Source organism: Toxorhynchites rutilus, chromosome 3, assembly GCF_029784135.1.
Source record: "Toxorhynchites rutilus septentrionalis strain SRP chromosome 3, ASM2978413v1, whole genome shotgun sequence".
Taxonomy (NCBI): Eukaryota; Metazoa; Arthropoda; class Insecta; order Diptera; family Culicidae; genus Toxorhynchites; species Toxorhynchites rutilus.
In genome coordinates, this window is record NC_073746.1 from 59359694 (window position 1) to 59386916 (window position 27223).

The 27223-nt window shown below is 36.4% G+C and overlaps 1 protein-coding gene across 8 annotated transcripts in view; it reads right to left on the bottom strand.

Moving 5' to 3' along the window:
- The window catches only part of LOC129780537 (serine/threonine-protein phosphatase 6 regulatory ankyrin repeat subunit B), a 176997-nt gene that overhangs the window by 74582 nt on the left and 75192 nt on the right, over positions 1–27223 (bottom strand). For 6 of the 8 annotated variants that reach the window (XM_055788904.1, XM_055788905.1, XM_055788899.1 and 3 more), the window contains one exon: positions 8387–8479. In XM_055788904.1, the coding sequence (XP_055644879.1) occupies positions 8387–8479 (93 nt within the window). Of the gene's footprint in view, positions 1–8386; positions 8480–8743; positions 8956–21288; positions 21362–27223 lie in introns of those variants that run through there. The other 2 variants (XM_055788902.1, XM_055788901.1) reach the window with 2 other exon arrangements.

Genomic DNA, 27223 nt, shown 5'->3' on the forward strand with positions numbered 1-27223 from the left:
AGGTTCGGTTTCTGTTCTAACCTGGAAAATTTTCGTTGATACAATTTCTTCCGACATGCACTGGTAAACGCGTATTTCCGAACCCCTCTGACGTGGTATTCGGCATAGAAATTTTAAATTGCTACTAATAGTAAAGACGCAAGTAACTACGTTGAGAAGGTGAAATTCCTCTAGAAATGTTACAGTGATGAGCACAAAAAAATCCACCACCATTTGAAATCAGAGTGTTCCAATATTGAAAGTGTTTCCAAGCATTCCGGTATTCCAGTCAATACTACGTAAAAATGGGTAATTGGTAGACCATTTTGTCATTTCAGTATCGTTTATTTTATTTATTTATTGTATGAATAAATCATGAAACTTGAGACATTTGCCTCTTTTTATGCTACAATTTGGTCTACTTTGAAGAATATGTGAAAAATTATTCATTACTTAAATCACATCATATTCGTTTCTCAATAACAACAAGCTAATTAATACTATTCAGGTGAAAAAGTAAATCCCGCTTGAAATTGTGTTTAGATGAACAATTTTTCACATTAGCTGGTAAACGATTCCAATATACTAAGCGTCTAGAGAACAGCGACTGATTATAATAGTGCGATGAATGAAATTGTATTAAAAAGTGATTTACTCGTGTATCACGGAATGGAATTAACTTAGAAAATAGGTAATTAGGAACTTTAGTCGTTCTCAATCGAAAAAAGATAGAAGAAACTTATAGAATTGGTTGAATGGGCATCCCAATAATTGGTAAGGGCGAAACCCTTCCCATTCTAGGAATATTGACAACATACCTTATGCAACAGTTCAAAGCTACTTTTAGTCTGTTCATTGATTGTTGTGTGGCATTGGTGTATAAAAAGTACATAAAATGAGGAAAAACTAACGCTTTGAAAGCTTAAGTTTAACTTTGACGTCGAAATATTTGGTAACTAAATTCAACTGTTTAAGCACACCGAAAATTTTACCAACTTGAGAGTTGATATGTGATTCCCAACTTAAATTAGAAGTAAAAATTACGCCAAGATTGGTTCATTTGTTAACAAATTTGATTGGTTCGTTATTGATAGCTAGCACAGGTAAGCCGGATGATGTTCTCAACTTAGATATAAACATTGTTTTAGTTTTGAAAGAATTTATGGGCAAAAGGTTTTTTCCGGCAAAAGGTGAGCAGCAATAAATTCGATGGAGATCTTCGTTAATCTTCATAGAAATGTCGTCCACACAAAAATGATCAATACTACAGAAATAAATTTGAACATCATCAGCATAAAGATGTATACTACAATATTTCATAACCGCCGGCAAATCATTAATAAAGAGCGAAAAAAAGAAGTGGCCCCAGAACGGAGCCCTGAGGAACACCGGAGCATTTTGGCTTGAGAAAAGACAATACTTCATTATAGAACACAGCTTGATTTCTATGACAAAGGTATGATTTAATCAAACTTATGGCAGACCGAGAGAAACCAAACTTATAAGAAAGCTTTTTAAGGAGTTTAGTGTGAGAAACTCGATCGAATGCTTTGGTAAAATCAATCAACAATAACACTGCAACTCCTTTTTTGTCGACAACACAATCAATGTCGTCATGTACCTTCAATAATGCCGTTTCAGTGCTATATCCTTTCCGGAACCCAGATTGAACATCACTTAATAGTCTCATATCGCTTATAAAATCAGACATTTGCGTTTTGATAAGCTTCTCAAATGCTTCGACAGAGCACTAAGAATGCTAATTGGTCTAAGATTCGATACATCAGAGCAGTTCACTGACTTTTTGATTGGTATTATTTTAACCATTTTCCATGCTTGAGGGAATATGGACGTTAAAATTATAGAATTAAATAGGTGATTGATCAACGGAAGGGCATACTGTAGCATACTAACTAACCTCAATTCCAATTAAACAAAACATCCTGACCCTCATTCTTTCTCATCCTCAATTCCGCATTCTTACTTATTTCCCATAACCACTTTTCCGCATACCACAACTAACAACAATAACATACCGCCCCACTCGACGCTTGTTGTAGACAACAATGATAATAAATAAACATGTAATATGCGAACTTAGCTCGTAAGTTAGTTGGTAAGAGAAATACACTCTTGTGACAGACATCGACTAGTCTTCTTTTTTTAAACCCGAAATGTATCATGGCGACCGTGACAGGACATCGATGAAATAAGTTGTTTTTTTTTTACTAGTTTTGTGCATATAAGTTTCATGCCTTGATTAGCCTACTTTTGTGTACTATCGTTTGTTTGCCTGTTACAGGGTGCTTAATAGTGTAATTAGTATTTTCTATATTTATTATGCTATATGGTCCTATATAAAAAGGATATAAATCTATCATGTTTGAACTGGACCCTATTTCTTATATTCGTTCCGTTTCGTTTTTATAAAAACAGATTTTCTATACAATATTGCACTACTGATTGTGGTTTCATTATTCATAAAATAATTATTAACAATTGATACAACATGTGGTATACTCTTCAAAATTTAACAAGTGAATGTTTAAAAAAAGATATTTAGTTTTCAACTGGGTATTTGTTTTAAGGTCAGTTTGAAATTAGAATTTTTATTGACTCACGCGTATGAACTTCTTCGTTACTCGTCTCATCTCTGTCTAGAAGAGTGGACATGTGAGTACGGAATAAAATTTCTGAACTAATCGGTACAATGCGCTAGAGCAATTGCCTTTCGTTCTTTTAATATGCCCATTTTATATTCCTTCGCTAGTCAGCTCTTGTGCTGCTGCTTTATATTCATGACCTTTTATTTAGGCTCATTTTTCTCTTTTATCTTTTTTTTATTTTCATATTCTCTTATCTTCTTATCTAGAAGAGCAAACTCGAGTGTTTGACTTCCATTTTATTTAATTATTTCATTTCTTTCTCTTTTCTAGAAGAGTAAACTCTTATGTTTGACTTCCATTTTAATAAATGTGCATTCGTGCATCATATTTCTTTTTTTTTGCTTTTTTGGGTCTTCATAAATTTTCGGACTCTTGACTCTCAGGTCAAGTCTTTATAACGTCATTACTACGCTTCGTCAAGAAAAAGTTAGAGATATTAAAGACTTCTGCCACTAATTTTCTAATAAATCGATTTTTTTTTGGAATTAGAAATTGGAAATATAATTGGAAAAAGAGAGAAAAAGTAAAACATATCCAACTTTTAATATTTGAAGAGTATAAGTGATTTATTTATTTTTAGTGCATTTTGGAGGTTTATACAATGATTGCATACATGGAAATGGCATTGTTGACGATTTCCTTTCGTGTATGATAATGTTATCTTATCTCTTATGTATGTGTTTACGAGCTTCTTATTTCTCATGTTCTTGAAAAACATTTAGATATATATATATATATATATATATATATATATATATATAAGAATGTTTATTTATTCTTCGCTTGCATTTCAATATAAAAACTCTATTCATGTATTCTCATTGGATCATTACCATGATATAAAATGTTATTCTTTAACCTTGATTTAATATTCTTACACAGCTGATGAAGCTTCTTTGCATTCAACCTATTTGTTGGCAAAAAATCGTCATATTTTGCTCATTGCCCATAATAATAATTTTAAAAGCTTATTGTTTCTATCGACTTTTTTGTCTTCAATATGTTACTTTCATCGGTAACTGTACCGAAATTCATTATTTCCTTGTAATTTTTAATTCGATATTTTACTTTCTTCGGTAATTTATTTCTCGTACTAATAAAATAAAAAGTTATTGTACTGATTCCTATTTTTCATTCAATATTGATTTATTTTTTATTTAATATTGATTTAATATCCGTATTAATTGGATAAGGAATTTAATAATGTGAAAAAAAATAATTTTCTAATTAGAATAATTAAATTAAGAATTAAATTTGTCAATCAATAAGCTACGTCGTTGTTACAATTGTATGTGAGGGGGCGCTAGCCATGAGCCTCGATTCAATTAAACAAACGAGCGCGCTTGAAAATTTGTTTATCCTACATTATGGTATATATTTTGGTGCAAGCGCGTAACGCGCGCTGCTGGTCACAATTGTTATTATTATTATTTGTCGTCGTCGTATCGGCCGTCTTTGAAGTCGCTATTTGTAAATGTGTTTATTCTTCATATCGTTTTCATTTATATATAAAAAAATGCTTCTCCTTTGTTTTCCTTACATTTTATGGGGTGGCCGCAATCGCTTGTGCGGCTTTTAAAGCCTCTGCGCGTACGCACGTTTTATAAAGTTTATACAGTTTGGCTATATCACCTACTACTAGGATTATCACAATCACCCATAATAATATTTCTTGGGTCGCATGCATCTCGGTGTGATGCTCTACGTGATTTAGTATTGTGACTTGTGGGTCACTAGTAAATTGAAAAACGTTGAAAAATATATTCAATTTTTTTTATATATAAATGAAAATGACATGAAAAATAAATCCATTAATTCACTTTATTATAGGAAAAATAGTAGTCGATTCTGATGATAGACCGAGTGTTGTGAAAGCATGGACATGGATGAGTTTAGTAGTTTATTTTCTATTTTTTTTAAGATGATTTTCGTTATATATTTTGAAGAGATAAAACGACTTAGAATTAAAGCACACATCTCGAAAGCACAGTTTGTATCAGCGAGCATTTAGCTTTTTCGATTAACAAAATGCCACTAGATGCATATAATATGAAATAACATATAAGTTCACGGCAATGGCCTAATGAGGCTTGAATGAATTGTTTTTCTTTTGCAGACAAATATATATATATACAACCTTGGAAGCGATACAAATTTGTGAATCGCGACCTTCTAAAGCGGCCGATACGACGGTTAAGACCAAATAATAATAATAACAAGAAAAATTCATTTTTTTGTTTTTTGGAAAAAGAAAAGAAGACATGCACTAGTCGATGTCTGTCACAAGAGTGTATTTCTCTTACCAACTAACTTACGAGCTAAGTTCGCATATTACATGTTTATTTATTATCATTGTTGTCTACAACAAGCGTCGAGCGGGGCGGTATGTTATTGTTGTTAGTTGTGGTATGCGGAAAAAGGGTTATGGGTAATAAGTAAGAATGCGGAATTGAGGATGAGAAAGAATGAGGGCCAGGATGTTTTGTGTTTAATTGGAATTGAGGTTAGTTAGTATGCTACAATACGGCAACTAAATTTTTATTAACTTCATTGGTATACCATCCAATCCCGTCGCATTTATGATTTCGTAATCTTGCACATTATTGAAACGAAAGCCATCAGCATTTTCAGGTAAATAAGTGGGAGATTCATCATCACCCATCGTAATATTGGAAGAAAAATAGTCATTAATAGTATCAGCATTTGCATTGATGCTCATGTGCACCCGTGGCCGAGTGGCTAACGTCTCACATTATCATACCGGGTGTTCAGGTTCGATTCCCGTTCTGGCCGGGGGATTTTTTCGTCAAAGAAATTTCCTTCGACTTGCACTGCGATCACGCGTATTCTAGAGCTTGCCCCTCGGAATACATTCAAGGCGTGTTATTTGGCTTAGAAAATCTCAACTAAGTATTAATAAATGACGCTAGTTAATGCATACGTTGAGACGGCAAAAGTTCCACAGGGAACGTTAACGCCATTCAAGAAGAAGAAGATTTGCATTGATGCTAGGCAATGTTTGGGCCCTTAGAGGAAACATCTAACTTTTTTATATTCTTCCACATCTGTTTACTAGAAACACTCGCTTCGAACGATCGTTTATCATAGTTCTGTTTAGCTATTTTAATCTTTGATACTACTCTATTTCTTAGCCTATTGTAATGTGCTTCATCGTACAGAGATTTGCTCCTTTTCCAACTTCTGTATGCAATGTACCTATCCACTATCGTTTTTTCAATTTCCAAATTGAACCATGGCTTGTACAGTTTTACAGGAACACAAAAATCATGAAAAATTAAAAGATTTTCATTCAATATTTCAATCAGAGAATCAGGATTATTCGAACGGTAAAATGAATTCCAACTAGCATTCCGAAAACATTGTTCAAGCGCACTAAGATCACAATTGTTATAATCACGATAGTAGAAATCATCAGCAGTATGATTCACACACAAATTAAGTGAACAGAAAATCAGATCATGCTGGGGAATTCCAGGCATTGATACTTGATTAAATTTAAAAACTTGAGTAAATTTAAAAACTAAATAAAAAAAATTTTAAACTGTCGGTTAAAAGAAGATCAAGTAACGAGCATCCGTTTTGATGGAAAAAAGTTGGTTCAAAATTTACATTACAAAACGACCTTGTTGACCATCGTTGATTTATTTTATAGAAAAACAAAAAACTTTGTTATAGAAAAATGAAAAAAATTATCCTAAAAGAGGTATTTAGGGTATGATACAAAAAAATCCATTAGTGTAATTTTGTTTTACCGTGGGTTTTTCATCGATGCACCCCTCGGTTTTGACACCTGGTTGTTTACATCTGACACAAACATAATTTTCGTAACTGTTTAGTCAACTTTTCGTGCGTACTGACGAGTTTTTGACGCTGAGGAAGCTTCCGGTGTAACCTCCAGCATAAAGAGTCGCAACGAAACATTGCTAGGAAGTATTGAGTAAGCCGTGGTGCGTTCCAGTTGGACATTCGGAAGCATCAGATGCTCGTCAGCGTGGCCGAACGAACCACGGCCACGAACAACCATTCGGGCGATTATGGAAAGGCTGGACCTGGACCCTTCCAATCGCACCACTCGACCACGCTTGATGGAACGGAAACTCAAGAGCTACTTCACCATAAAGCGATCGGTGATCAGCAGCATCAACAAAAGAAAAACGACTACAGTTTGTGAGGGACCATGTCAACACGACGCTGGAGCGCGTTATTTGGTCGAACGAGTTCAATTTCTAGCTGTTTAACAAGAAAAGGTGACTCCGAGTGTGGCGGAAGAACGACGAGGGCCTCCAGGCATCATGGTGTAGGCTAGGGTGGGAAACTTAGCGCAGGCCAACGACCTGCCGATGTTCAAGTCAACGACTTTATCGCAGGTCAATGCCGATGATTACATCGACATTTTGTTCAAAAACCTGGAAGAATCCAAGCTGAAAATGGAACTACACCTTCCAGCAAGATAAGAACCCAGAGCATATTGCGATGAAAACAGTAGCATTCTTACGATCGGCCCGGATTAAACCAATGATGTGGTCACCTCAAAGCCCTGACTTGAATCATATTGGGAATTTATGGACGATTTTGAACAACAAGATGGACAGAACTGACGCTAATAACAAGTAAAACTATTTTGCTGCGTTGAAGAAGGCTTGGGACGGGCAGGACCGGGTTGGGGCTCCAGAAACTCGAGGAGAGTATGCCAAAGCGTTGTCAGTTTTTAATATCATGTAAAGTTGATCACATCCTCATCCTCATCCTCATCCTCATCCTCATCCACATCTACCTGAGAAGTTCCAAAAACAATTTTTACTAACATTGGAGTCAAGTAAGCTTAACATCACAATCATCTTGTGTATAGACAACATACTGAGAAACCAATATTAGAAATTTGAATTTTTCATAAAAGGACCCTGGTTAAATTGAGCTAAGCAATATTGACTGAACAACCGCCGCAGGAAGTTATTGTCATTCTGTTTGGAAGCTAGTACACATAATGAAACAAAACTCTAATAAATAGCACAGCACAATAAGTGAATGTTGAACACCATTTGGTCATTTATCCAAAAAAATCAAAAGTTCAAAAAGTTAAGAATGAGTTATGGAGCTTTGATACACATTGCAAGTCTATGGATCGCCAACGATGTTTTAGTATCGGTTAAAGTATGTTCTGTATGTATCTGTTAAAGTATCAAAGTATGAAAATATTTGAAAATTTCGGCATTTTGTGATTCAATATTTACAGATTGCTGATACGGAAAGCTGGAAATGTAGAACTTTTTTTTAATGAAATGCAGCACCAAAAACACACAATATAGAATCCAAACTACGGTGAGCAATAAACACATAACACAGCAAACTCTTATTATACAAAACAAAACCATGCTGTCTTTGGACAACTATAACTACTTCGCGAACTTTGTTTTGATTGGGTCATCATAATGACAGTCGACATGGTGAGCACAGTTACACACTTGACACATTGCGCATTGCTTCACTCGGTTCACAAACCACACTACCACATCCTCAAACACACATCTCTCCAGCTAACCTTCATAGAAAAACATAATGTGTATCATTTTTGGCACTCGTTGTGTATAGTAACAGATAATAGTTATTCAATTGTGCTGACAAAAAAAACGTTCCCTATGTTGCTCCCGTTCCAGGTTGATTTGGGTTGACAAAGGACAAGGAACGAATGTAGCCAGAAAGGTGATTGTGGTACTACTCACCTTCAGTTGATCCGCCGTTTGTGATGAAAGTAACTCCCTGCACATAGACTGGTTACCAGCCTCGACAGCAAGCAGTAGCGGTATTTTTCCTTTCTGTAAAAAATTATTCCTTACAGTTTCTTTCCATGACGCTATCTGCTTTTTCTGTTTTTTTCTCTTATTCAAAGCGACAAAACTGGTGGCGAGCTTGTGAACTTCGATCTGGTTAATAGGCAACGCCACGGTCCCACCCCGCCGCGACGGAACCTGATTTTTGCCAACCGTAGTACTCCGTTTTCTAGCACCGACACCACCACCGCCCGGTTCAAAATTACTTTTCCTCCGATCCGACTTCTTCAAACCGGCTTTCTCATTTACCTCTGAATATTGCTTAACGTCGCCGAAATACACATCCAGCGTCCCTGCCTTGGAGCTGGTCTCAGAGGAGGACCCCACCGATGGGGAGCGCTCGTTCACTGCGGAGGCCGCAGCCGCCATCGCTGCCGCTTTAGCCGGATTAAACTTCGCATACTTCGATTGTACATTCTGGAAACGTTTTGCGAGATTAGACATGGTCTTACCGCCCCAACTGTCATATTGAAACTACTGATGCGCGCAATTTCGCTTCGCTTCATTTTAGCGAAAAAACCTATTCCGATAGCATCTATACATACAGCGAGAGCGAAACTGAAGCCTGGATACTACGGGACTCCCAGGGGGGTGAGGCACAGAGGCAAAAACTACACCAGTGAACAGAGAAATCACATCGGTTTCCAAACCAAACAAAACCGTTTATGCTGGGTTGTTTTTCCACCATCAACACACCGTGATCGCACGGTATCGCGAGTCGCGTTGAAAGGCATGATTTTTGGAGGGAACAAAATGAAACCAGGCAAAAACTCAAAAATTCCGAAAACGGATATTCATATCATCGCTCGCCGAACCACCCACCCACTCTGCCACCCGTTTCCCGTCCTCCGCCAGGGAAGCAACTCAATGAAGATTGCCACCCGAAGTATTGCAATAAAACTGCGAAAATAATCGTGCATAAAAAAAATCTACCTGTCCCGCCTCGCGGGCGATAAAAGCTCCTCCCGTGGGGGCTTCAGCGCCAATACACTAACAGAATCATCAACAACAATAACAACAACACTAGTCCACGAACTATAGGATAGCGGCCCATGCCACCAAAAACTGAGGTTTTCCAAACCGCTCGGGGATGCATCGTCGTCAAGCGCGGTGCGATTCGTCGTAACAATGCTGCGATGAGTGCATTGAAGGGTTTATTTTCAAAATGTTTCATTTCGTTGATTTATTTGTTTGTTTGGGCAGCGGATTACTTCAGTAGGCCGTCTTGGACGAATACTAATATTCTCTAATTTTGAAAGAACATTCCATCACAGAAATTCATTCTTCAAATTCATTCTAAAAACCATTCTATTCGATTTTTAATGATTTTTCAAAAGACGCACATGAAAAATTTTCGAGATTTCAAAAACAACAAAACTTGATTTTTTGATTTAAAAAATACAGATATTTTGGGTTTTTGGCATCTGACGTTTGTTACTACATTACTAGAACACTTTTTTTTATTCACCACCAGAGTGCGCTCATTACCGCCGGAGATCCGGGTGGGTACCAAATTACCAACGGGGTACCGAATTTGTACCAGTTCCTTTGGTATAAAAATCAGATGCAATCAGTGCTTCTAGTGTTCTAGCTAATCTTCCGCATCTTGTAAATTCCTGTTGATACCACTTCTCAAAGTTATTGGTTCCGTATTGAACAGTTAATTATGGAACTGTAGTTTTTTTTTTATAATTCGTTTATTTGTACAGGCTCAGTTACATAGGTTTAAAGAAGCCAAACTCTCAACTATACTTTTACTATTAACATGTTTTCTTAATTCTACGGTTAATGAAATAGGAAACCGATTACTCGCGGTCGACTCGAGTTTAGAAGGGTGACACATTTTCCTTAGGAAAAGGATGGGATGTAAGGAGATTGTAACCATGTTCACACTCACACTCACACTCACTTTCACATTCATACTCACACATCACACTGAATTCTTAAACTATCTTCACATCTAATATGTATTAACAATTTAACTTATTCTAATGTTAGGGAACCGATAGCTCGCGAAGGACGAAAAGGAGGAGAAAATGGGGGGGGGAAAGGATGTAAGAACAATCACACTCGAAGATCGATATCTTTAAGGAAAACATATATTTGGGACATGTAATCAAGGTCTAACCGAGCCAACACATCTCTCACCGGCACATTGGGCTGCCTTCCTCGGGCCCGAAGGGAGTTTTCTAAATTCGATCTGGCAACAAGATAAACAAGATACAGCTCGCACGACCAAACAACGTGTTCGATGTCGTGGTAACCATGGCCACAAACGCAGAGATTGCTGTCGGCAAGCTTGAAACGAAAAAGCAGCGCATCTAAAGAACAGTGATTGGACATGAGACGGAAGAAGGTGCGAATAAAGTCCCGACTCAAGTCCAGACTTTTGAACCATGGTTTGAGGCTAACCTTAGGGATAATCGAGTGGAACCACCGGCCCAATTCATCTTCGTTCCACTTGCGTTGCCAGTTAGCGATGGTATTTTTACGAACTAAAGAATAAAATTCATTGAAGGCGATTTGACGCTGATAAATATCGCCTTCAATTGCACCTACCTTTGCTAATGAGTCAGCCCTCTCATTACCCGAAATGGATCAATGTGAAGGGACCCAGACAAAGGTAATGACATAACAGCGTCTGGATAAAGCACTCAAAATTTCTCGTATTCTCTCAAGGAAGTACGGCGAGTGCTTTTCCGGCCTCACTGAACGGATAGCTTCGACAGAGCTAAGACTATCCGTTACAATGTAATAGTGTTCAACAGGTCGTGAGGCGACGCTGTCCAGCGCCCAATGAATTGCTGCCAATTCAGCAATATACACTGAGCAAGGATTCTGAAGACTGTGTGAGGTGCTAAAAAATTCGTTGAACACTCCAAATCCTGTGGACTCATTCATTGAGGACCCATCTGTATAGTACATATTATCACAATTGACACGCCCATACTTTGCATTGAAGATCGTAGGAGCGATCCTCGATCGTTGATAATCTGAATATCCATGGATATCCTGCTTCATGGACAGATTAAAATGCACAGAGGAATTGATGTAGTCAGGAAAACAAACACGGTTGGGAATATACGAAGAAGGATCAACCTGCATGGAGATGAATTCATGATACGAACTCATGAATCCGGAGTGAAAATTTAACTCGATCAGCTGCTCAAAATTTCCGATCACCAAAGGGTTCATGACCTTACACCGAATGAAGAACCGAAGAGATAATAATTTGAAGCGATCTTTTAGTGGGAGTACACCTGCCAAAACCTCGAGGCTCATGGTATGCGTTGAGGGCATACATCCCAACGCAATACGGAGACAAAGATACTGAGTTTAATGAGGTGTGTTTTGGCAGCTGATTGAAAACAGAAACTGCCATACTCCATCACTGAGAGAATAGTTGTTCGATACAACATTATAAGATCTTCTGGATGGGCTCCCCACCAGGTGCCGGTAATTGTACGGAGAAAGTTTATTCTTTGTTGACATTTTTTACTTAGATACCCAATATGGGCCCCCAAGTACATTTAGAGTCGAACCAGACCCCGAGATACTTGAATGACATAGCAAGAGTGATCGGTTTACCCAAAAGTTGAAGCTTTGGTTTTGCTGGTCTATGCTTCCTAGAAAAAACCACCATCTCTGTTTTCTCCGTGGAGAATTCGAGCCCTAGCCCAATGGCCCAGGTTGAAAAATTGTTCAAAGTATCTTGTAAGGGTTCTTGCAGGTCGGATTCATTTGATCCTACGACAGACACCACTCCATCATCTGCAAGTTGTCTTAGGCTGCAATTTTGTGTAAGGCAATTGTCGATGTCGCTTACATAGAAGTTGTACAAAAGGGGGCTTAAACATGAGCCCTGGGGGAGGCCCATGTAAGAGACCCGACATACTGTCGAATCTCCATGAGAAAAATTCAAATGTTTCTCACAAAGCAAGTTATATAACACATTATTCAATAGAGGCGGCAGACCCCGAGAGTGTAATTTGTCTGACAGGACATCTATTGAAACTGAATCAAACGCCCCCTTTATGTCCAAGAATACTGAAGCCATTTGTTTTTTTTCGGCGTAAGCCATTTGAATTTCTGAAGAAAGTAACGCAAGACAATCATTCGTCCCCTTTCTCCAACAATTTCCGTATACAAGACAGCATTGCTATTGGGCGGTACGAATTGAAGTCGGACGCGGGCTTTCCAGGTTTTTGAATAGCTATAACTCGTACTTGTCTCCAATCATCTGGAACAATATTATGTTCCAGAAACCGATTGAATAAATTCAACAAGCGATGTTTCGCCACACCAGGGAGGTTTTTCAACAAGTTGAACTTAATTCGATCCGATACTGGAGCAGAATTGTTACAAGAAAGGAGAGCAAAAGAGAATTCTACCATCGAAAACTCGGAATCAAGATCGCACCTATCTTGTGGTATATCTCGAACAATTTTTTGCACAGGAGCGGAATCAGGACAAACCTTCCGTGCAAAATTCAAAATCCATCGATGTGAATATTCTTTTTCGCATGTTTCGAGCCACTTTCCATAATTTTTTCATTGACGTTTCTCGTGACAAACCTCTCACGAAATTTCGCCAATAAGCACGTTTTTTCCCTTTGATCAAATTTTTGAACTGATTCTCAAGGGCTAAATACATTTGAAAATTTACAGGGGTTCCACGTTTCCGAAAAGCTTTAAATGCTTTCGATTTTTCTACATAAAGCTTGGAACATTGACTATCCCACCATGGATTGGGAGGCCTTCGGCGAATGGTGGAACCTGGGATGGATTCGTTTGAGCGCGAACCGCGCTGTCATATATCAAACGAAAAAGGAAGTTATACTCCTCCAATGGAGGTAAACCATCTCTGGAATTGATGGCTAAAGCAATCGCGTCCGCATATTTTTTCCAGTCAATGTGTCTTGTGAGGTCATATGCCATGTTTATAGATTCAGAAAAATTCGACCCAATGGTGATGGAAATTTTGATTGGCAAGTGATCACTACCGTTGAGGTTCTGGATTACATTCCACTTGCAATCTAACGATAGTGAATTCGAGCAAAGCGAGAGGTCAAGAGCACTTGGGTTAGCAGGAGGTTTAGGTACACGTGTTGTTTCCCCAGTGTTCAAAACGGTCATATTGAAGCTGTTACAAAGGTCATATATCAACAATGAACGATTGTCGTCGTACTGTTCCCCCCAGGCAGTTCCGTGAGAGTTGAAGTCTCCCAAGATCAATCGTGGCTCAGGAAGGAGTGAGCACATGTCATCAAGTTGTTTGCGGCTAACCGCAGCTCTCGGAGGCCAATACAAGCTGACAATACAGAGGTCTTTGCCTCTGATGTTTGCATGACAAGCAACAGCTTCGATCCCTCCAATAGTTGGAAGGTCAATTCTAAAAAATGAGTGGCACTTATTGATCCCCAAAAGCACCCCTCCGTATCTATCATCACGGTCCAAGCGTATAATATTAAAATCGTGGAAAGAGATATCATCTCGCGAAGAAAGCCAAGTTTCGGACAGAGCAAAAACATCACAATTGAAGTTATGAATTAAAAATTTGAATGTATCCAATTTAGGGATAAGACTACGACAATTCCACTGTAAAACAGTGATATTTCCGACCTCTCTATTTGAATTAGACATCAAGAGAGATAATCATTGCAAGGAGGGGCCATGTTTGCATCAATTGCTGCAAAATTGTCTTTAGTACTGGAAGCATTGAGATGACAATGGTTCTGATGGAGTCGGAAACATTAAAACACTTGAAGATTTGATCCAAAAGGTCAGACAACTTTATAAATCCCGATTGGGAAGTTGAACTGGACGGAAAAGGAACTGTAGTTGATTCGAAACAATCTTTCCGCCTTTTTCAACTCCCACCATGTACGTGTTGCCCTGGTTTTACAGCTTTATCGGGAAATCTCCATTCGCTTCAAAACTTCAATTTCAATTCAACATTGTGCTCCTCAGCGAAAGCACGAGAACAAATTGATGAGAAATCATTATGGTAGCAAATGGAATATTATTATTTTTCTAGTAATATTAAAACACAGAGAATCTTTCTTATTTTTCGGTGAACCTACACCCAAACTAGCGTTGGCTGAAAACATTTCATCTTTGGCAGAAATTATGCCATTTCGTGTACTGGAGGGTCAAATGCTCAAATAATGAGCTGTTTTAAAAGCTTAAAAATGGTTTTTATGTATGCGAGCAGACATCTCTTTCTGTTTTCTTTTCTCATTTCATTTGGAATTGTGCCAAAAAAAAAGTCCATAAGACGTCAAAAAATGGGGATCGAACCAAGGCCGGCTGGAATGCAAAGATATTTCACACGACCACGCTATCCATATAACTGCCAGTGCTATTACCGTTCTGAATCATATTTCGGACGCTGCTGAAAACATGATATGATGCTGAAAACAGATCTAAGTTTTATGCACAGGTATTATTTGGTTCATATTTTCAATAAATTAGTTCAATAGTTCAATGCTTTTGAGCTTTCTACTTTGGTACCTATTTGATTGAAAACATTAAAAAAATCATCGAATAAAATGCTTTTCAAATGAAGCGTATAAGAATCAAACTTCGGACACTAAATCAAATTTCGGACACTTTATTTTGTAATTTTTTGGACGAAAATGACATTTTTTTTTTATCCCATTTATTTATTAGGCTCATTAAAAAAAAAAAAATTACATTACACTTGATTATACTTGATTATAACACTTACCAAGCAATCAAAGTAAACTGTTAACGATGATGAGAACTGATGAAACACGGGAGAAATTTAAATATTTATGAACGGGTAAATTCTACGTGCTCACGCTAAGGAAACGCCAAAAACAAACGTTATTGAGTAGTGTTGTAAGATTTCTGCCGATGTTATGGTTTAAATGTAGTTCTGATGTGTAGTGATAGTGAAACCAAGGGATTACTCTAAAGAAGCAATTGTGATATTAATTTTATAGTTATATCATCAGTGCATTAAGCATTTCAAGATATTAGAACAAAGTGTCCGAAATATGATGTTGTCCGAAATATGATTCAGAACGGTATATAAAAGCGTATATTGCACCTCATCATAAAATAAAGTTGGAAAGTGTTTTCTAAGAAGATAAAGCAGAACATGAACGAGAATATATATTTCTCTGCCTGGCCGTGTATTTTTTCACACGGCTAGAAAATTTGGATTTGGGGGACACTTGGTTCCAACAAGACGGTGCAACAGCACACACTTCAAGAGCATCGATGGCTGTTTTGAGGGAACACTTTCCAGAGCGCCTTATCTCAATTAGAGGCGATTTGGAATGGCCGGCACGCTCTCCCGATCTGTCCCCTTGTGATTTTTTTCTATGGGGTTTTATGAAATCCCGTGTTTATGCGAACCGTCCAAGAACCCTACAAGATTTGAAGACCAACATCCAAGAAGAAATTGCCAACATAACACCTGCTATGCTAACAAGAGTCATGACAAATGCCAGAAATCGGTTTACGCAATGTATGGAGAATGGGGGACGTCACGTAACAGATAATATACATGAATTGGTGAGTAGAACATTTTCTGTTATTTTTCAGCTCATTTAATGTAATAAATCGGGATGCCATAACATGTGCTAAAAATTGCTTTGGGTGTAGTAGCAGCTGAATACTACTGAAATTATTGAGAGAGTGCAGAATTCATTCAACCTCTTGTGTTCATCCTATCTCTTTAATATTTAAGATAAACCCCCTTCCGATTTCTTCCGTACTGTTTTCTATCGCTCCTCTAACCCAGCTTAGTAACTAAACGGGCGCACTTTTTCCATAGATCTGCATTGAGCTCACCGAGTAGTGATTTGAAGCGATCATCTCCGATTTTTTTTTAAATAATGCACATAACCTGTCAGCTACCCAGAACCACAATTATGATTATCAGATGATTAATTTTACTTGAAACTGATATTTTTTTGTAGAGTAAACGGAATATCGAATCGCTGACTTTTTTATGCAAAAAGTTATACCTCGAAGTTCAGATCAAAATATTATGTACAGAAATATTAAAATCGTATATACAACAAAACATGTCTTCTTCTATATTTTCAAAATGTGTTCATTAGATAACCCTTTCGATCTAACAAAGTTTGATGCGACGCCGTGTCTGACTCATAACAATGACTGTATGAATTTTCAAAAATTTATGAGATTTCTCGTAACTATTTTGAGTTAGTAATGTAAAAAAATAGGTGGTTTATGACATAACCACAAGGTCGACGTGAGACTTCCGTTGGCTTAGTAATCATTTGTTTGTATTGATTAAATTATTGATTGAATGAAATAATTTTCGAATTCAATTGAATTCAACATATTTGCTGTGTAAGTGAAGAATTTGAACAAACGCCACGTAATGTAAAGTATCTTGGTTTTGATGGCTGTGTTGAGGCAACCGTAAATCGGGCGTCAGGGAGTCAGGGTGTTTAGATAGCGCTTGATATTTTACAGTTATTCAATTGCTTATCTCAGGAAAAATAACATTTTATTAATTGTAATAGATGCGTAGCCATATTTCCTATTAATTGATGCAAACATCTTTTCGATATTTTAAGGAATGTTCGAGTTATAAGCATTCGAAATCTATCATTTTTTCTTGCATGTTCTGCGTTTAAGTTTTCATTTTACCTTCATTGTACCGTTCCGAATCATATTTCGGACACTCCTTAATAATAACTTAAAATGCTGAATGTAACTATAAAATTAACAGCACAATTGATTCTTTAGACTCTAAACAATAAATTGTGATGTTAATTTTGTAGTTATATTAAGCATTTCAGGTTATTATTAAAGAGTGTCCGAAATATGATTCAGAACGGTATTCCGGTTAGACGTAGCCTCACGTCAAAATTGAATCTAAATACGATTTTACATGAAAAACTCTGTATATCGTTTCATCCTATGATAAACCATTCTCAAGATGTTACAAATGTTACATAATGGAAACAATTTATGTGAAATAACAGTAAAGGCATATCTACTTTTGCTGAACATCACGAGTAAGGTTCCGACATCGTATAGGTTTTTTTTTACATTTTTTTTATAACTGTAAATTTCGATTTCATAATGTTTTTCCCTATTGGACGATTTTTCGGTTTCAAAAAACTTTGTTCAATAAATAATATCCGACACTTTGTTCAAAACATCCGTATTTTCGAGATACCCTGTTTTCATTATCTCAGGTCCAAGATTTTCTAATCCCACTGCAGTAAAAAGAGAATTTAAATTCAGTACAATTCGATTATCAATAGGATAAAACTAGCTAATCAACGTATTCATTGTTTTCATCTTCTTCTCACTGAACAAGTCATTTTCATAAAAAAAAAACAAAGTAGAAGGGTCTGTGCCTAGGAGGACGGACGGGAGCTTGATGTAAAAATGTGATTGTTGAGAAAAAATATGTTTGAATTAGGTTCTCTTTTGATACTCTAAATCAGGGTTTTCCAAAGTGGTCCAAGGAGTCGATATCGGTTTCCCAGGGGTCGACGTAAACAAAAATTAGATTGAAGGTCGACGAAGTTAATTAGAGTGAAGGTCGACGAAGGTAAAAAATCGATTCCTATTAATCCCTATCCCTATCCCTATTAACCGTATTTTTTATTTCGTTAGTGTGGTCCAAAAAATCTAATTTTTCCCGTTTTTTTCCAAAAATTACTTTTTTCACAAATTCATATCTTTTGAAACAATGTATCTGTGGTATCAATGTGCAAAAAGCGAATAGTTCTGTGATCGTTTAATCCGAAAAAAGATCTGTTTAAAAAATATTGCGAATTTGAAATTTTCGCGGGTTACGTAAATTTTATTTCCTTTTTTTTTTTTTGTGGCGTTAAGTAGGTGCTCATGTATCTCATTTATGCTGAATATTTGAATTTTCAATAAAATTTTGGCAGCTGCTTCGCTTACACGTATTTTGGCTCATCTTCTATTTCTCCCTATTTCAATTCAGCAGCTTCTATTGGGATAAGTGAGCTTTGGTTTCCACCGCATAACCATTGACCTTGATTTATAAACACATTAGATACCGCTCACGAATTTTCTCGTGTTTCGCGTTCCGTCTGTTACGGATAGGTCACGAAGTAACCCGTGTTTTCTACACTTGATGGTTAAATCCTTGGTCTGCCAAGAGTCTAACGAGGTCTACTGATGGCTCGCCTTCTTCTCATCCACACCGAAGGAAACGATCTCATTCGTGGAATCCGAACAAAATAAGTTTGCCCCGAAGCGTTCGGTCTCAAGCGTTTGTCTTAATATGTTAACAGTTATGACCCTCTGGAGAGTTTGGGTCATCGCGGACAAAGTCCAACGGTATCGTTAATACGATGCTATTTTTGTCGTAATTTTGATACGTCTTTTGCACTCAAATCATTGGTAAAAATCGAGTCAAAATAGCCAACCGATTCATATCTCATCAGCTCTCTGAGGGTTTTGTTTCACCAATAAACGTTGCTTCGATCCAAGGCAGATTCACAGTATGCAACAGTTAAAATTCGTAATGTGTCTGCGTACCAACATAAAGCCATAAATAAATCGAAAATCGAATATGCGTAACCCGCGGAAATTCAAAAGTCGCTATACTTTTTTAGCAAACCTTGAATAGCTCTCAATTTTAGATATTGGTATCCGCATTTGAGTTTCATGCGTTTACCGTGACCTTCGGGAAGTTAATCGTTTGACTGAAGCTGAAAACATTATACACAAAAAAGCGATTTTTATGCATACACGTCGGTTAACTTCGTTACGGCGACTAACTTTAAATACGAAAAAGACTTTAACAGTAAAAGTGGAAATATGCTCCTAGATTGCAGTTTTGGGTACAATGGGCCTGATCACGAACGTCACTTCACGGTGAAAACGATATGAAGTGCATATAACCTTGCATACAAATCATTTCGTTTTCACCGTGAAGTGACGTTCGTGATCATGCCCATTATAAATCCCATGTCGGGAACAGAAGGCACGTACAGACCATTGGGAAATTTTAAAATCATCAGCAAACAACAGTTTCCCAGAGGATATGCGGGTCCGCAGAACGCAAGTTCGAAGCCTTACGATCTAACTTCACCACTATTGTATCGAAACGACGTTCGATCTCCTGAAACAGTTTTTTGGAGCAGCATATTAAGTTCATATCATCGAAGTTTTTTTCGTTGTACGAAGAGTCGATTTGATGCTTTATTCTGTCATATCTGAGATTTAGAAATAGTTCAGTGCTTATTCGGAAGCATTTTTCAATTGTACTTCAATAACATTTCAAATATTTCTCGCTGCTTCACAAACTACAATTTTACTGAAACCTTCTATCTGTTCGCTAACCTGACCAATTCCACTGATATATGTTTCGCAACCCAAGGAAAAAAGCGCAAAATATTTTACATTCATTCAATCGAATGTTAACATCTCAGGAAACTCGTATCGTAATATGGTCTCCATAGAGTTATTATCGACGCACGTTGCTTCTGATCTTGGTACCTGGAAATCAAATTTTGCCAAAATTTCAGGCAACGTTAGTTAATTGCTAATTACTGTAGAAAAAATGGGTAATTTTATGTCTAATTGCTTGTTTAAGATCAATTCCAACATGCATTGAATAAATGGATAAATAAAATATGTACAAATAAACATTGAGGTAAAGATGCAACTGAGGCCCACAGAGGAAACTTGAAGATGTTTAAGCTACACAACGAAAGGAAAGTGTTTAAAACCGGTTTTTGAAATTCCATTAATAAGCATGAAGATTGACCTTTTTACTTCGTTTGGTTCACTTTCTGAAGCTGATAATGACAAAAAGAAAACGATTCTGATTATAACTTCCCAATACTGCGATTGCATCAACAAATCTAGAGGGTAGCATACACACATCGACAAAACCTTTTGGCAAAAATGAAATAAAAAGCATTCAACAAAACGAATAAAATTTTCAAAATATCCGATCTTAGTGGGAAGTGTTGTATCATATCATATGAACTCGTTGTTCAGAGCAGTGGGCGAGTATGAGAATTATATAACTTTTTCGTTCAAATATTGTTCATGTATGAATAGGTTTTTCCAAAAATTATACAGTTTGAACAAATTCCGTCGCCAATCACTCAACTAATGATTCAAATAACAAATTCCACATCATATGCAGGGTTCGCTAATCCATACACAGGAAATAAATATACGCAAAGTAAGTGTCGACCATCGTATGGACGTTTGTTAATATGCCATGTTTTTCAACTAAACTAAAACGCATAAATTGATTATTCCATCATTACTAGTAGTTGCTCTAAGCATTCACTTTTATTCATCTGGATTGGGAATCCTGCAGAAACAATCTGCAAAAAATGCAACTCTTAACACACCGTCGTTTTTCGATATTTATTTTACTGTGATCGGGCAAAAATTCACAGCATTTCAATTGGGCCGGTTCTGAGGGATAAAAAATCGATGACCCCGATGGTATTGGTGCTTGTCGAGCTGCTTCTCCGCGGCAGGGCTGCAATCAATTGATCACAACGCTTCACACGCGACCCAACCTCTTCCGAACTTCAATCGCTGCTTCTCGAAGGTGAAACAACGACGACCAGCAGAACGAAAAAAAAATAAACGAAGTCACATAAAACATATCACACACAATATTTTCGCGAACGACGAGCCCTCGCATGACTAGACTAGACCCATTAAATCAGCACGGAAGCGTGACGGGTAGGACGAAAACTTTTCGCATTTTCCGTTTGTCACCTAGTTTTGTGCGAGTGCGTACTCTATTTACGGTGGAAAATTCCTCACCTCATCGCGTTTGAGAAGTTCTTCTTCGTTGAATTTAGGCGCGAGCTTGGCACGGGACTTCATGGACTCGGAAGAATGGTCACCGCGAGACTGACCACTGGAGGTGGCCTGAGATTGCCTCCGAGCAAACCACTACTTAATAGGCGTAATAAAAACTGCAATAATTACACATTGCAATTTTAAAGAAAATTTCCCCTCCCACTTCTGGGCTGGTCGCGTGTGTGGTCAATTCAACAGCCGTAATGCAACTCACTTGGGCGTGTTTGGGAGTGCGGGAATGGACCCTAATCACGACTTGTTCCTCGATAGTTAAACCGAACCATCAATCAACGTGTTGACCCATTTTGTTGTGCGTTTTTTCAAACTCTCTCTCAAAACCTTGGGATGAAGGAGGAAGTTGACGAATAAATGTACGTGTCAAAAGTAATATATGGAATCCAGGGCTCGCGACAGCCGTTATTGATCCAACTGCGCCTTCACTTGTGAACTTGTGGTATGGAACGGATTGGTAGCATATGGAAGCATTACGGTGGGATGCTCTCTGCAAGTTAGAAGTAAAACATATGTTTCACATTTTTTCCATATTTTGGTGGGATGAAAAAATAATCATAGAGATTTTTTTTTCTGAAAAATCAATGTCGAAACATCACCACATCGATTTTTTGCCTTCACATTGAATGTATTTGGATTAAAGTGAATAGTTATGGAGTAAAAATACATCGCCGAGGCTCAGTTCGCAATTGTGAAAAGTTTGTAGATAAAATAATATTAACTTTTCATTTTTCTTCTATTATTTATGAAACAAAAAATTTCCGAAGTGCGGATGTCCATGAATTCATTTCAACGCACTAAAATTGGTCTACAGCTGACAATTGGTTAGCCTACCCTGACGGCACCTTTCGTTCGAGACAAGCAAACCGGATATCGATCCTTTGCTTTGAATGCCGAGCATATCCGAACAATTTAGCTTCTGGTATGGGCGGGATGGTTGGAGGTATGAGCAGGTAAAACTTGATTGTATTAGTGCAATCAGGTCTCTATCGGTGTGCTCATCATATTGGCTTTTATTGGCAGAGGTAAATTGTAGGAGGAAACAGTGCATTATCAGTGCACTCATGTTTCTCTCTTGCTCTCGTCTATGTCATGTGATAGTAAACGCGGCGAGGTCCAGGACAACAACGACGACGCATGAGTGTCCGGTACGGGTGACCAAATTATTTTGGTGATTTGAATGAAGGAGTAGAGATGAACGGATACTAAGCAGTGTATTAAGCAGAAATATTTCTACAACTGTTTTCCATTTAGAACTATTTTTTTGGAAACCCTGACATTGATACTATTTGTTATATTGACTTAGAAAATCAGAACGAATTCTGACTGATGTTACAGAAGAAGGGAAAAACCTTGACGCAAAAATACATTACCAAATAGAAAAAAATAACCAACAAAGCTTTGATTATCAACGAATTATTGACATATTTCAATATCAAGCAACATGTTCTTTGTTTCGGAGAACAATATTTCATGTTCGTGGAATGCTTGCTACCAATCTGTAACGGAATACCAAACCACCCTTTTTGTACAACTTACCAATAATTTGTTTCAAAATATTCGCAAAATGTAGTACATCCTCATCCAGTATATAAAACTAGCAAAAATAGATAGATGAGAAAACACAATGTACACCAGCAATGTATTCATTACTCTCTAAATCACTGTATATTGTAAAAACAAGATGTAAGATGATAATCTCCCAAAAATGTGTATTGCAGAACGCACTCTTCAAATTTCCCGAATATCGATACTGTGTTAAAGTTTTCCGAATACGCACCTAGAAACGTATTTAAAAATTGAGTTTAATAATAAAAAAAACTTTCATATCTGAAAAAACCCCTCCTTAGATTTATTTTCAACTAATTTCTATATGAATTCGATTTCAATTTTGCAAAGTTCGACAAATGGGCTATTTGAGATTCACAAAAATGAAGATTTTTTAAATTTACTTTATGAAATCGTATCTATTGAAAAAAAAAATACAAAAAACGACCTACGTGGAAATTATATAAAACGGTTTATCCAAAGACCAACAGTTCTCAAGACTAATCCATAGTTGCCACAAGTCCACCCAAACTAGCGTTGGCAGAAAACATTTCATTAAAAAAAAATGTTTTGGTGTGCTAAAGAAAGGAGAAAAGCAAATTTTTCAAAAATTTTAAAATGTTTGTATTTATGGGAGCAAGCATCTCTTTCTCTCAGACTGAACGTCAGTTCGGGATTATACCCAGAAAAAAATGTCCAAACAATGCCAACGAGCATCGAACCAAAGCCGATTGGAATGTAAGGCTGTTTTACACTACCAAATGAAAAAATTAAAAATGAAAATGTTTTCTAAGAGTAATAAGGTGAGCATAAACGGGAATCTATATCCTTCTCAGTCTGGGCCGTGTATGTGGCAAAGTTTGCGAGAAGCTTTAGTGCGTGCTTATTTGCAATGTGTCTCTTGTTTCGATCGCTCATATTGCTCTTGACGAATTTCATGCCAACTCGTCCTAGGAGTTGGCAGCACCATCTCAGATAGCAGTGAAACGTTATGGGTGTAGAGAAATGGGTCATTCAATCAACTTTGCATACTTGAAATCTCCAAAAACTATTTAGATTACTTTTTTTTGAAAAGGGTCCTTCATTTTTTACAAGAATTTACAACTCGAAAACTATGATACCTACAAAATTCTGATCAAAGGATAAAATTTATAATATTGTTTGAATTTTAAAAAAATTGAAGGAATTTTTCAGGAAAAAAATGTTTTTAAAATTAAAACTCAATTTCATTAAAAAGTATTTTTTTTAAATTCTCAAAAAATATGTGAATAGCCCTTACAATTTCCAAATGTCCATTCATCGGAAGATGGGCACTTTTACAGGGAAATCGTTTTTCTAACAACAACTGTCTATTTCCATAGTTTCTGGAATATATGGCATTTTTGCATGGAGACTCCTGAAACAACAATATTTCACTCCTAACATTTTTGTGTGAAAATTCTCGCGCTTGACATGTTTCTAAATAGAAAAAAGTTTTCGAAACGCGTAAATCGCGATAACCTATTCATAAAATACATGTTACGAATTAAACATTAATAGTAATTTTACAAAGAAAACATGAGAAAATTGTCGGAAAAACTTTTTCCCTGTAAAGGTGCTAATCTTTCGATGTATGGGTGACTTGTTGGAAATTGTAAGGGCTATTTGTTAAAATTTGTTAAAATATTTTTTCTTCAATTAATGTTTTTCAAAAATTTGACTGATATTTTTTAATGGAAACCTAAATAATTTCCCACATTATATTCTCTAACCAACATTTTGTGGATATAATAGTTCTTAAATTAATATTTTTTCGAAAATAAAGTTGAAAAAAACTCAAAATTTCAAAAAAATCTCTCTCAAAACAATTATCAGACCTACAAAATTTTAGTCAAATAATGTAATATAGGGAATTTTTCATACTTTCATTTTAAAATATCAAACAAATTTTTGAACAGCAAAAATAATTGAAATTTTTTTTTGCCAATTCAAATTCATTTTTCTCGACGACATGTTTTTCAGTTTTGGAAAAATTGATATGAATAGTCTTTACAATTTCCCACAAGTTGTTCATACATCGGAAGACGGGCACTTTAACATGGATTTTTTTTTCTAACAACAACTTTCTCATGTTTTTCTTTGAAAAATTTCTATTGATGTTTGATTCGTAACATATTTATGTATAAATCACCGCAAATTACATGCTCTGCTCTCTTTTGGTAACTAACTAACGATCATGTCAAGAACAAGTCAAACGCAATAAGGGGTTGTCCACATATCACGTGGACAACTTTAGGGGGGGGGTATGGGTTACGAAAATGTCCACGCTTGTCCAGGGTGAAGGGGGAGGGGGTTTTGATAATGTCCACGCAAGTATTTCTTAAAGTAAAACATTCAAGTTAATAGTCAAAATTGAATGAGATTTGTTTTGTATTTACACGATTTTTTGAACTTCACGCCCGCCCTTAGTAATCAGTATTCATTAATAAAAAGACTGAACTACCTGAGAGTGCTGCTTGGTCAAACATCCATATTTTTTCCAGAAATGTATATTCTGAAGGTAACGCACATGCACTAGGATCCATCAATTGATTTCAATCGATAATAGAGGGTCATTAAATCCGTCAGGATAAAGTCACCCAATAACTCAAAGAATGTTGGATTTTTGTAGTACTAAAAAAGTACTAAATGCGGGTTAAATTCAGCTTTTGCTCTTGATGACAAAACTGTTTGGTTTTTTTTTTGAGAACTCTCAAGGATTTCTAAACTCTGAAACGAACAACAAATTCTTCCATGAGTATACGGGCCATATCTCTGGAGATCTATATCTTGCAATGATGTTGTTCTTCATTGATGCCTGGTAATTTTTCTAATACGCTTCTTTTGAGTTGTCTGGAAAGTTCATGCTGCTACTGCTGATTAATTAAAAGAAAAGATTAATCTTTGATGCACATGAATTAGTGGATTCGCAACAGATGTCTAAAATCACCGTTCATGAGAAACGAAACATCACGAAAAACATGCATGCAACAATGCATGGACTACATATTAACCCATATTACGGGACCCGATCGAATTTGACATATCGCAATCCGAACGAAATAAACCTTTGCATTCTGCATTTCAAGGTTGCAACATTTGCACAATCCGATAGAATTTGACTCGATCAGATTAAGGGGGAAAGAGACACGAATTTCGGACGTTTCTTCGAGCTCCGAAAAAGTAAAACAAACAATATTTTTATCATCCAAATAGTGATATAATATTTGTTTATCTACCTTTCAACAATAAAACAAAAATTGAACGGAAAAAAATATATCCATAATCAGAAGCTGATCAAGTGAGGGGGTTCAAACAAAAATTGTGTCATGGCGTAAACGTTATCTGAAACAAACAAATCGAACAGATTCTGAATCTGTAAAGATGCCACTATCGCATGAATCTCGGACAAGTCAAAAACGTTTTTTGACAAAATGCGGAAATTTGAAGAAAAAAATGCTGTTTAAAACATTATTTTCAAGTTTTTTGATTTTTTTAAAATAGTAAAGTTACGATATTATGATTTTTTTTATATGTTAATGCAATAGAGAGATGCATATAGATTGTATTTATATAAACATAGATCGGATAAGTAAAACTTGAGATCGCATTACTAAAACGGCTATAACTTGGTAAATAATGAGATTTTCGAAAAGTCTCTTCTATGGTATATTCTTAAATGTTCGAAGCAGAGAAGTACGAAGAAAAAAATTGTAATTGTAAAAATTCTTGTAAGAGAGGATGGAATTCTCATGTTGCATGAAGGATGCTGAAATTCAGGAAAAAACAGTGCATCTATGATCGAAAAGATGTATGTCTACAAAAATATTGTTTTGGTTTTTTCCTTAGAATCGGCACGAATTTTTCAGGACAATATTTAGCATGATTTAACAATTAAGGGTTGTAGGTCAACGGAATCATCGATCACGATTATACTGCACATGTTTTGTTTTTACTAGGTTCATTAGAGCTATCGGGCACATCCGAACCTGTAAAAACGAAAGTCGTTGATGTTTAGACGAGAAAATTCTGTTTTCAAACAAAGTGCTTGATTGCATTGTATAATTTTTTGAAAACTCGAACAGCCAGCTTTAATAAAAATACTCGAGAATGAATTCCCAATCGATATTTTAAAATGAATATGGAGATAACGTAAATGGAATTAGGAAGAAAATGATGAGCTCCCGGACAATGTTGAAAAAAATCGAAGATTTTAAGACAAATCGTTACCATTGGTAAGGCTATAATTTTTATCAATAAAAATATGGAATATAAAATAGAAACAAACTTGAAAGGAAATTTAAACAAAAAAAAAAGA